This window comes from Ursus americanus, chromosome 26 (assembly GCF_024610735.1).
Source record: "Ursus americanus isolate L20-20 chromosome 26, mUrsAme1.1.p, whole genome shotgun sequence".
Lineage (NCBI taxonomy): Eukaryota > Metazoa > Chordata > Mammalia > Carnivora > Ursidae > Ursus > Ursus americanus.
In genome coordinates, this window is record NC_142152.1 from 31,457,258 (window position 1) to 31,469,797 (window position 12,540).

Sequence of the window (12,540 nt, forward strand, 5' to 3'; positions counted from 1 at the left end):
TAAATCTCCAACATAAATTTTTTTGTTTGATGTTTGTTTTTCCCAATGAATTTTCTCATCAAATCTAGAGAAAGATTTTTATCAAATACAAATTTTCATTGGTCAACAAGTAGAGAGAAAGTGTTGGCAACTAGTAACAGTGATGGAGGTGTTAGCTTACAACAACCCTGCCTTCACCTCTCCATCCTCCTGTATCCCCACCTCCTCACCCTTTAACATAGCCCATGTGCTGCTGCCTGGGAAGAGTCTGATTATTTGAGAGAAAATACTGTCAAGAGCAAAAGAATTTAGATAGAAAGAGGACACTAATGGGAAAAAAGAAAGGAGAAGTAATGCTTTGGGCTAGGATTCAAGGCGGCTAAATATGGAAGAGGATCATTCTCAATGAGCTAATCTCATACATTTTGTGTCCGAATTACAATGATTCTACAATATAAGCCACTTCTATTATTTAACGTCCTTCCACATTTTGTAAATGCTACACTTCTTAGAATGTAATGGATTATTACTTAAGTAGATATCTAACAATCTAACATGTATTACTACAGTAGACACACTCTTTTCCCAAACTTAAGTTTGATCAATAATACAACTTAATGTATGAAAGAATGTACAACAAAATTAATGTAAAAAGTAATTTTTCTAGTAATACTGCTAACTTTATGCAAGTACGTGAATTCAATAAACACAGAATCTTAAAATATTTGTACGAATTCTTTAAAGATGCAGTAGTTATATCCTTTTTTTAAAAAAAAGATTTATTTATTTATTTGACAGAGAGACAGCCAGTGAGAGAAGGAACACAAGCAGGGGGAGTGGGAGAGGAAGAAGCAGGCTCCTAGCGGAGGAGCCTGATGTGGGGCTCGATCCCATAACTCCCGGGATCACGCCCTGAGCCGAAGGCAGACGCTTAACCGCTGTGCCACCCAGGTGCCCTGCAGTAGTTATATCCTATCTTCTGTTCTCCCAATTACTTACACATAGTCTCAAGCTAACTCACAAGTGCCTAGAAATAAAAACCCTTACCATAAAATTTCTCACAAAAATCTAATAAAAAGAAAAATAAGGAAATCAATTTATATTCTGGAAGCAGTGACTAAACAAGACTAATTTTTCTGAAAACTTGAGTAAAATATTCCCACAATTATTACTATACATTTTGAAAATAAAACTACCGTGCAACAAAGATACTGTCAATAAACTGTAAAACATAAAAAACTGTCAATAAATCCCATTCACTTGACTAAGAATGCTTGGAATACTATTTTTGTTTTTGCAGAGTCGGTGTATGAAACATTGAGTAGAAGCAATGTCTTATAAATTCTTATAAATTCTCTATGATGCAGCAATTTCTCTCCTAGTAGAAGATTCAGATCATCCTGCTTAATCTTACTGAATCTCACACACCTTCTAACGAAGCAAGTCTCATTTTGAGTCATAATAAAATCTGTTGTGCCTGGTGACTCTCATGTCCTGGCTACGTGGTGAGATCCAGAAATAGGTATTTTAATTATTAGAGATTTAGCTAGCCTTTATTAACACACTTAGCATTACTTATGGATGCAATTTCACATGCATCTAGGAAGGTGACAACCTGCAAGCAAGAATCAACAACATGGCATTAGGTAGCAATATCTGGAATTTACCAATTTGCTGTAAAGGCACGACAGAAATGCTAGCATAGACTTATGGGAAAATCGGACCCTTAAGTTTGACATCAATGAACTACCTATTTAAATACAACTATTCCAGCTATTCCCATAATCACCTTTTACTGAAATGCATTTTAACATTCATCTAAATGCTTTTATCAACAACCAGGTAAAAATCATTATTACATTTGCTATATATGTTAATGCTCTAGGAATACACTCACTGCACCTAATCTAAAGCTCCATACTATTGGAAGAGAATTCTTTGAGAACTAAATCTCAGGAAAAAAAACTTTGCTTTCCCTGAATAGTAAAAAATGCTTTTCTTTAAAAAAATAGCTATGATAAGGGGCATGCCTGGCTGGCTGGCTCAGTCAGTACAGCATGCAACTCTTGATCTTACGGTCATGAGTTCAAGCCCCATGTTGGGACAAGTTTACTGAATCAATCAATCAATCAATGAATCCATGTGTGTCAACTATACTCAACAAAGCAAAAAAAAAAAAAAAAAGTTTAAAAAATAGCTATGATGAACATTACTTTGTGCCCTGCCTTATTTTTGGTCTCCACATAACTAATTTCCTGATACTAAATTTTGTATTCATGTAATTATTTTAGTACTTATGGACTTACTATAAGCAGACTCAAATACTTTATGGAATAAGGCATGGGATAAGTAACTAATACAGAATTTCATTTAAGTATCCCTAAGTCAATGAACAGAATGATTAATATCATCATTTAAGAAGAGATCCAAAAAAAAGTGATACATAAAATGTGTAGAGAATAACCAATACGACCCCTTATTTTTCTTACTCTGTTATACAAAGTATACAAATGTCAAAGCAATATATGTTAAGGTTCTAAGCAAAAAACACACCTGTATATGAAAACTAGCCAACCAACCGTTTCCAAACTGTGACCTGAACTTATATTTTGAAAGAAAAGATACCTTTTCTCAAACAAGGATACCGGAATAATTTTATAATTCCATAGTCATCAGCTGTAACTAAAACTTGGCCAATATAATTTCCATCTACTGAATTTATGTCATTGATATCTGAATACTTGGGCCAAATTCCATTTACTTCAAGGCCTGAGACACATGTCCATGAAGCCCAATGAACACCTTTTATTTCTTCTTTGTTTGTCACTTCTTTTCCTCCTAAAAAGAAATCATAGTTATTTTTTAGAAGTTATTTAAGAAGCTATTTTTTCTCAAATATACTGATAAATTATAAATATCTGATAAATTATACTGATAACATGGCAAACTCCAAAATTTAAATACCTTCCTACCACAGTTAAAGAAGAGTATTATGAATAGGTAGGTGAATACAGTAAGGAAAGAAGAAAGTTAAATGCAAGGAATTAAAAAAAAAAAAAGCCCCTACCAAAACTATACAGAGACACACATAGATTGGATTCTAACGTAGCTCAGCAGGTCACTCATGTGGAGAATAAACAACCCTATTAAAATCATGCTAGATTAGTCACAACAGGGTAAGTTAGAACAAGTAAAAGCTATATGAAAGTGGCAAATCAGCTATTAAATAAGAAACCCAAGAAGATGCATGATTGAGAAAAAAGAAAACTGAAAACGACCAAGAAGGAAGGATGAGCAAGAAGTAATACACTAGGGAATAGGACTTTAGGATTCAGTCACTTTTCGTTACAAACAGATTATTAATGAAAAACTGTTGGGGAGATGTATTTATTTAATTATGTACCTAGTCTTATTAAATAAGTTGTTAGAAAACTGGTTAATTCATTAAGTATCATACTAAATGAAGTACAGAGATAATATTTTGATGATTGCCTTTATTCTTTTAAAAAATCTTTGATGGAAACTGTTTTTCAAATTTAGTTAGCTATATTATGGGCATTTGCAAAATTTATTTGAAGTAACGACAAAAAACCCCAATTTGTGGTCAGACATTTTTAGCAATTATATTTAATTAGTTCCACCCATAGAAATGGCATTTTGACTTTCTAATGTACGCTAGGACTTTACCAAATACCACTCACATAGCATAGAATTTGACATAAAGTAGGTCTTAGATCCTCCAACCGAAGTTTTAATTATGAAGGATTAAAATTTAAAGAATTTCAATATAATAAGCAGCCTTATAGAAAAGATCACAAGGCCTGAAATATTAGCTCAGATCTTCTTTAATATCCTATAATCAAATGTATTTTACACTCTGCTTCTACTCAAATTCCAAAATATTTTACAGGCACTCAAAACCTACAAATTACATACAATTTATTAGAAACTATTACCTGGCATTCTATAAAAAAGTCTTTTCCCATTTCCATCATTTGTCTGTAAATATCTACTGTCTGAGGACCAGTCCAGATGCGTGATGAAACTAAGTGATCCAACACATTCCCCCATTTTTTTATAACGTTGCGCAACGCCATAGATATCAACCGAGCTGTCATTACACCCAACAGCAAGGTAAGTTCCATCTGGTGAGTATTTTAACTCATGAATTGCTTCCTTCCTATCTTTAATATGTACAACTTCGGTCATATCTCTGTAAAGAAAAAATAATGAGAACACATGAAATCAAGTCATTACAGAATTAGTTTCAGTTTCAAATATGTCTAAAATGGCTGGGAGGCTACATCAAGTATAAATCACAAAGCAAATATACATGAGACAAATATTAATTCAGGAACAATTACTTTCTTGAACAGAAATATATGAGGACAACATATGCTGAAAGTAAAGGAAAATGCTGAATCTCGGTTCTTTAATTACTTTAAAGTAGTTTAAAGATTCATTCTAAATTTCCAGAGTCATATAATAAGGGAGATAAAGTCACAGATTTTTATGATGAAGCTCCTTGGAAATACTGAGTTTATGAAAAATGCTTAATTATAAACACCGTGATTTTCAAATAAATTTTTGTAATGAGACAAATGTACAAAATTACATTCAGGAAATAAAGAAAAGAAGAATTGATTTGTATTATTTCAGTAACATATTTGAATGTTTATCTTTATATAGCTACACTATTTTTATTTCAACCTGACTTTTTTTAATACAAATTCTTCCCAATTAGAGACCATGTCAACCAGGAAAGTTAAACACTTTTTTCACTGATGCCTTATAACTGAGTTTCCAAAATAATACAGGATTGATAGCAGTCATACAAATGGATAAACACTTAGTTTAACACCACTGAATTTCCAAAGTTGTGGGGAGTTGGTGGAGAGGGGGAGAAGAGGGAGGCAGTAAAGGAGAAGGAGCAGGAGGAAGTGAGAATTCCTATTTTCAATTAATGCCAAGAACTTTTTGATTTAAATTTTGCATTACCCACCTGAAATGCTCCATGTACATAATTATTTTAAAAGTTTAAATTGAAATTTCTCAATTTTTAAGGTTTCTAAGTGGACAATTTTAAGCAATCAAACTCAATTTCTTTTTCAGTAACACATACTAACAACTGTGTTTTAGGCATACGGGATACAAAGAAGAACTCATCTTCTGTGAGAGATGGATAGAAAGTAATTGTACTTTATATCTGATAAAATGTTGAGTGCTCAAAAGGTATGTGGGAAATTCTGTAAGAAATACTGAAAAAGGGTTAAGACTAGACTAAAGGCAGGAAGGGACCAAGGACGAATGATATCTATATTTTGAGCATAAAACCTGAGGATCTGGCTAAGAATAAAAGATGAGGAAAGGTTTTCCAGGAAAAAGACACAGCATGGATGTATGCAAGTATAAGGCACATTTGGAGAATAGCAGATACCACAATGTAGATATAAGACTAAGTGGGAAAAGTAGTGACTTGATGGGGTTAAAGAGATACACTGAAGACAATGTGTGACAAATCTGATGTGCTGCTAAGGAATTTGGGCTTTACCCTGGTGTTAATCATGCAAAGTAAGAGATCAGCCCTTAACTATATAAAAGGGGATCAAAACTATATAAAAGGGGATTAAAACAAGACAAATGAAGAAAAACCTTTTTTTAAAAAAAGCTTTACCCTGGTGTTAATCATACAAAGTAAGAGATCAGCCCCGAACTACATAAAAGGGGATCAAAACTATATAAAAGGGGATCAAAAAAAGATGAAGAAAATCCTTTTTTAAAAAAAAGCTTTCCTGGTCAACATCACTTTTGTCTTAAACCCTGCAACTTACAAGGTTCTCCACCTAAGCGCAGACTTGTGCAGCGACTTCTGCCTTTCCCAGTGACCCCTTCCTTTATGTTTTAATAAAGTCCACACATCTGATTTCCTTTTCTCCATATTTATCCATCCACCTATCCATCCATATGACAAAGAACAAGATTTTTAAGAAAACATCTAAGGCACTATTTGATAGCTTTTACTCTTTATGCCTTTTTTATTAAAGATTTTATCATTCTATTCTTGTTCACAAACAATTTAAATGTTCCCTGAAAATTCTTCAGAACTATTTTGGTGTATACAACCTTTTTCCTAGAGACTTAATTGTTCCCAGGTAATGAGAGAAATAAGTGTGGTTTATGTCCTTGTTTACCAACACACACACAGGTGTGCACGCACATGTGAACACACATACACACACACAGCTCTGATGGACTCTTTTATAGTATGTATTACGTTACTACACCAACTTATGAATTGTGACTATCTTCTCTCATGAAGTTTTGACAAACTTACAGGAAAGAAGACTATTAGATGAAAGTGTATTAATTTTTAAAAATTCTCAATTAAGTCTTCTGGAAAACTGATATGTGAATTCTATGGTTTCTTTAGGAAACAGGGAGGCCGGCCAAAGCCTGGGAATATTCATACATTAGCAATTTGTAACACATCACAGAAGTGAAAGTACAGTGCTGCTCACAGCATAGAACAGGAAGACAGTTCCTAGCTGGGGAGTTAGTGCAGACAGACCAAAGGAAGTAGAAGTTAAACTTCATTCTGAGGAGTTAACGAGATTAATCGCTTAGCAGAAGCCAGGAATTGGGAGGTGAAGGGCCCACGTTCCAGCAGAGATGTATGTGAAAGAGCTGACAGCAAGACAAAGAACTGAAGCTCCGCTTGTTGCCAATAAAGTGTAGCTGTACTGACAACAAGCAAAGGGGCTAGAGTGTGAGATGAGTCTGATGAGAGAGACTGAGGGAAAATCACAAAAGCCCTCACAAATCTTAAGGTTTTTAGCCTTAATTTTTGAGTTAACATTTTTAGCCGGGAGGGAGGAACCTAAATTCAGTTTTGGACATGCTGAATTGCAGCGGCCTTTGAGACATTCAAGTGATGTTAAACACACAACTGGATTACACAACTGGAATTCAGTGGAGAGATCAGGGCCAGAACTACGTATCTGGGACCATCAGGCTACAGGTGGTAACTGAAGCTGGAGGCAGGATGAGATTACCTAGGGAAAAAGACAGACGAATAGAAAACCTAGGTCTCAGCTTTGAGGCCCTCCAATACTTAATGGTAGGCAGAAGATAAATTAGCCTATAAAGAAAATGGAAGCAGGAGAAGCAGGCTGAAAAGAGAAAGAGAATTAATATTCAAAGCCTGGGAAGAGAACGCTTTGAGAGGGAGTAAATGGTTAAGGGGGCCAAATACTGCTGAGAATCAACCTAGATGAAAAGCAAAAAATATTTCCCGGCTTTAGTAACAGGGTTCTATAAGCAAGAATTTTTCAATGTAAAGATGAAGGCAAAAGCTATACTGCATCATGGGTATTAAGTCAATAATTAGAAGAAAACAGACAGTAAATTACTTAGTTTTTTGAGAATTTTACTGTGAAAGAGTAGAAATGTGATATAATTAGAGGGGATTTAGGTTTGAGGTAGTCATTTTAAAACAGGATATACTTGAGCATGTTGTTTAATTAATTTTATTTATTTATTTAAAGATTTATTTATTTATTCGAGAGCGAGAAAGCAAGTGTTGTGGGAGGTGGGAAGAGGGCGAGAAACAATCTCAAGCAGACTCCCCGCCGAGTGTGGAGCCCAACAAGGGGCTCAATCTCAGAATCCCAAAATCATGACCTGAGCCAAAATCAAGATTCGGATGCTCAAGTGACTGAGCCACCCAGGCACCCTACTTGAGCATGTTTTGATAGTGCTCTTTCAGGGCTAGAGAGGGACAAAAACCTTTGATGTGAAAAAATAATGGACCTATACAAAGTTACCTTTTAAAACCAGGAAACAACTTTAGGGACTTAATTATTCCCAAGAAATGGGACAGACAAAATAAAGTAGGTTGAAAAAAGTTTTTAAATGAATGTGTGATTACTTAGGGAAAAATTCTCCTAATCCTTTTGCAGTTGATATAATGTGGTAGTGACACTGTCAGAAACAGACAAATGGCTAGCTGCTGGTAGAATCTAAAACGAAAATGCTTTTACAACTAAAGTCTATCCCATACTCTTCGGGAAACCTTATTCTATCCCCAGGAAATTTATTAATTGTGCTTATCAAGCTCTTCCACTGAAGTCTTCCTACCTACTCATGAGAATGAATGAGTGACTCTGAGGAGTTTGCTGTGGATAACACCATGCAGCCTTCTACAAGTCAAAGTTTTACATATATGAATCTTTTAATTTGAAAAATATTTGCATTTTTTCATTTGACTCCATGATATATTTCTTTTAACATAAAATTGGTAACATTTTTTATCAAAAGGAAGAGAGATGCTCTAGAAATCATGTGACTGTGCTGGCACATCGCCTTGTACCCCACATTAAGAATCAGTGTGTTAGATGTGAATCTAGTCTATGTTCCTCCAATCATAGCATGACTGCTCCTGTGAGGGTACTTTAAGACTGCTACACTTATAAAGTCTGCTTTATGATATGGAGAATATGTATTGCAAACCAAGAAGAAAACAGTGACCAGGGAAATCTAGGATTAAGAATATTTTGTAAGTTAAAATTTTGTGGTTAAACTACAAAGGCATTTAATAGTTATAATCACCATTCCAATGGTCCTGTCAGCAATGTGGACTCAGTTGCTGAAATAATGCCTTATAAGAGATAAGAACTTATTCACCCAATTACTTGCATACAATTGAAAGGACAAGTAAATGTACAATTAACAAAAATAATCACTATTTTTAATGCATAGAAGCAATATGAGAGGAACTCTTAGGGGTTTTTACAAGCATCTTAAATTCTTGTTGCAAAACAATGTAAATGTACTTATGCCACTGAATTTTGAAACATGGTTAAAATGGTAAATTTTATATTACACATATATTTTATCACAATTAAAAAAGTAGAAGAGAAAAATCTCAGCATATTTCACTGTAAAAACCTGTCTCAAGAAAAGAGTCAAAACTAGAGAAACTCAGAAGTACAAGAGAACATGATGTATCTGAAGAAGCAAAAGCTATTTCATACAGTTGAAGAAAGAGACCGAGGCAGAAAGAAACAGGCTGGAGAGATGGGCACTACTGGCTATGTTAAGGCTTATCAACTTCAACCTGGGGACAGTGTGAAGCTTTTACCAAAGAGGAGGGCTGCAAACAAATGTGTTTTAAAAGGCATCACTATAAACGTAGAGTAAAAAAAGTCTTGAGGGAAGCAAAACAGGGGGTAAGGAGACCAGCTGCAGTGCTACCCACCAATCCAGTTAGATGGAAGAAGCCTATACAAGAGTACAATGGTGAGAATGGGAGGAAGCAGATTAATTTAAAAGCTACTTGGAAAGTAGATTCTCCAGAACTCTGTGATTAACTAGACAAGGGAATTAATGGTTTCTGGATTGGGCAACTGAAAGGGTCCTACCATTCACTAAGCTAGAAAAGAAGGATTTCATACATACATATGCTTGTGAACACACATGGAACTACAGCAAAGTGTGTTTTCGTTTTTAAGAAAGAGGGCATGATAGTTGGGGTGGGGGGAGTCAAAGGAGAGAGAGAATCTTAAGAAGGCTCTGTGCCCAATAGGGCGTCTGATCTCACAACCCTGATATCATGACCTGTGCCAAAATCAAGAGTCAGGTGCTTAACCTATTGAGCCATTCAGGCGCCCCTACAGCAAAATTTTTAACAGCTATATAGAACTCAATTGAATGCACCGGACCTATAATTCAACATGAGATGCGAACTGCTTTAACAAATTTGTTTAACTTTTCTAATTATGCAAACAAACAAGAAAAGATGCAGGCATTTTTTTTTCAAAGAATAAAGCTGCAAATAACAACAAAAATCCTTTCACCCATTTTTAACTGCCTCAAGGTCACCACCAGCCCCCTCCACCAATGGCAGAGGATCATTACTAAAAATCAATACTACCAAGGAATGGAAGACGAAACCCAAATTTATAGCTCAAAATTTTAGCGATTAATCCACTAAGCATTCTTAAGCCCCTAAACCAAGGTTTTTGAGTTAACAATTTTCTGACAGAGCCATTTTTATAAATATATTTAAATAAAACTAATATCTGAAATATATATGTGTGTGTATATATGTTAATACAAAAGGAGGGTGAAAATGAAATGGGTAAAAACAATGAGTATTGCACATTATCACTTAACAGAAATTTACTATTTGTTTCTATTTCTACCCCAATACCATACCTTACTCTAAGGACAGTGAATGAGCCATCCTTCATTCCAAGGGCAAGATGGATTCCATCTACATTTACAGCTGCACAACGAATTGGTTCTTCCATATTACACCTTGCTATTAGTGCATGATCTACTAGGCTCCATATCCTGTAACATTTAATTAAAATAAAAGAATAATTAACTAATGTATGCTTTAAAAATGATGAACTGTATGAAAAGATTTTGGTTAAAATAATCATCTAAGAAAGTAATATAAACCTAGTTTTTATATGCTTTTGTGGCAAGGAGTTCTGATCTATGAAAAAAGGAATACTGTTTATACTTTAAAAAACAAGAGTTTATAGAATCTTTTAATTTTTTTTAAAGATTTATTTATTCGAAAGAGAGAAAGAGGGAGTGTAATTGGGGAGAGGAGCAGAGGGAGAGAATCTCCAAGCAGACTCCCAGCTGAGTGGAGGGCCCGAGATGGGGCTTGATCTCACGACCCATGAGATCATGACCTAAGCCAAAACTAAGAGTCAGACACCTAACTGATTGAGCCACCCAGGTGCCCCTAGAATCTTTTATTTTTAAAACAATGTAATGACATCCATTTTTTCCAATTATTTATTTTAGGTAGATGATTTTTGCCCTGATCAAAGGGGATACACACACACACACACTAAATATATATATATATTATAGTGGTATATGGCATATGCCATATATATGTATTATCTTCTAAGAGTAACACTTAAGACTATGCAAATTCAGAGTCTGTTCCACACTCTAATGTTAGAAATCTATAACAGAAAGTAGAAAATCCTAATTGTTTGAAAATTAAGAATTATACTTCTAAATAACCCAAAGGACAAAAAAAATTAATGAAAACTAGTTAATATTTTGAAGTTATAATAAAAAATTTCATATCAAAACTTGTGGGATTCAGCTGAAACAGTACGTAGGAGGAACTTTAAATACAGATAATATAAAAATAAATGCTACAACTTAACAGATATCCACCCCAAGAGGTTAGGAAAAGATCGGCAAAACTAGATTTTTAAAATGTTTTTATAGCAGTATCTTTTTTAAAAAATTCTATTTGTTGATGTTTTATGGGAAAAAAGTTTTTGTATATTGTGTTTATAGCTAGGAAATTTGTTAAATTATCTTTTTAATTCCAATAATTTCTCTGTATTTTTTTAGATTTTCTACATATATAATTATAACATCAGCAAATGAATTGTTTCCTTTCCAATCCATATAAATGTATTATACATATACATATTTAGCCTTACTGTACTGACAGAGACTCCAAGTCTATAGCTGAATACAATGGTGACAAATACAGTGGAGAAAGTGGACATCACGGTCTTTTTCCTGATTCCAAAGGAAAACTTTCAAATTTCAACAATAAATGTATTTACCAAAGACTTTATGCTCCACCACAGGGGTCAGCAAACAGCCTGTGGGCCAAACTGGAACCAATGCCTGTTTGTGTACAGTTTGGAAAGCTAAGAACGGTTTTTACATTTTTAAGGGGTTGGAAAAAAATAACATTTTGAGACATGAGAGAATTATAGCAAATTCAAATTTCAGTGCCTGTAAATCAAATTTCATGCAAACACAGCCACACTTTTTGTATATATATTAGGTATGCCTGCTTTCACACTACAGAGGCAGAGTGGAGTTGTTGCAAAAGGGATGGCAGACAGTATGCAACACTCACATCACTTTGCACTGCTTCTTCCACGCACTACAAATTGCAGGGGCACAGCTGATAGAACTTCAAGTGCTAGGTGCGTTAACCACATACATCCATTGTGTCAAAACGAGAAGAAAAAGAGAAAGTAAACTTCCAATTTTGCATTTTTAAGGCATAGTGGAGTATAAATGATAGTTACTGACCTAGACAGTAAAGCACTGTATTTATTACACAATGACACTATAGTTGTCCTAAAAAATAAAGATATAGATGAACACTACTAGACTAAGCACTCCTTGCCATATATTTGACTCACAGGAAAGCAATGTTCAGAAAAATTAGAGTTTAACAATTAAAATGAGATGTCAACAAAAGTAAGTTTCTAAGTGGCTTATTAGCCAAACAAGGAAAGCCATTTATTGGTAATGGATTAACCATATCATTTTAAATTGCAGTGCCTAAAGAAATGTGTCCAGAGAAAATAAGTTTGTTTAAGATTATTAGCCTCTAAAGTGAGAACAGCTTCTCAAAAAGTTGAGGGTGTTGGGAAAACCACCAACAGTTAATTAAAAAACAAGACATAATGTTGAATGGTTTCCTTGGATTGTGATGAGTCAACAGATGTTACTAATATTACTCAGTTGTTTATTCAAGGAGTCAATGCCAAGTTT

At 34.4% G+C, this 12,540-nt stretch overlaps 1 protein-coding gene across 4 annotated transcripts in view; it reads right to left on the reverse strand.

The window, feature by feature from the left end:
• EML5 (EMAP like 5) overlaps positions 1–12,540 on the reverse strand; it is a 168,074-nt gene that overhangs the window by 98,524 nt on the left and 57,010 nt on the right. For all 4 annotated transcript variants that reach the window (XR_015721849.1, XR_015721850.1, XM_087856166.1 and 1 more), the window contains exons 8-10: positions 10,195–10,332; positions 3,936–4,192; positions 2,605–2,817 (exon numbers count right to left, since the gene is read on the reverse strand). Coding sequence is in view for 2 of the 4 variants with exons in the window: in XM_087856166.1 (XP_087712292.1) it covers positions 2,605–2,817; positions 3,936–4,192; positions 10,195–10,332 (608 nt within the window). In the remaining 2 variants the exon portion in view is untranslated. The remainder of the gene's footprint in view (positions 1–2,604; positions 2,818–3,935; positions 4,193–10,194; positions 10,333–12,540) is intronic.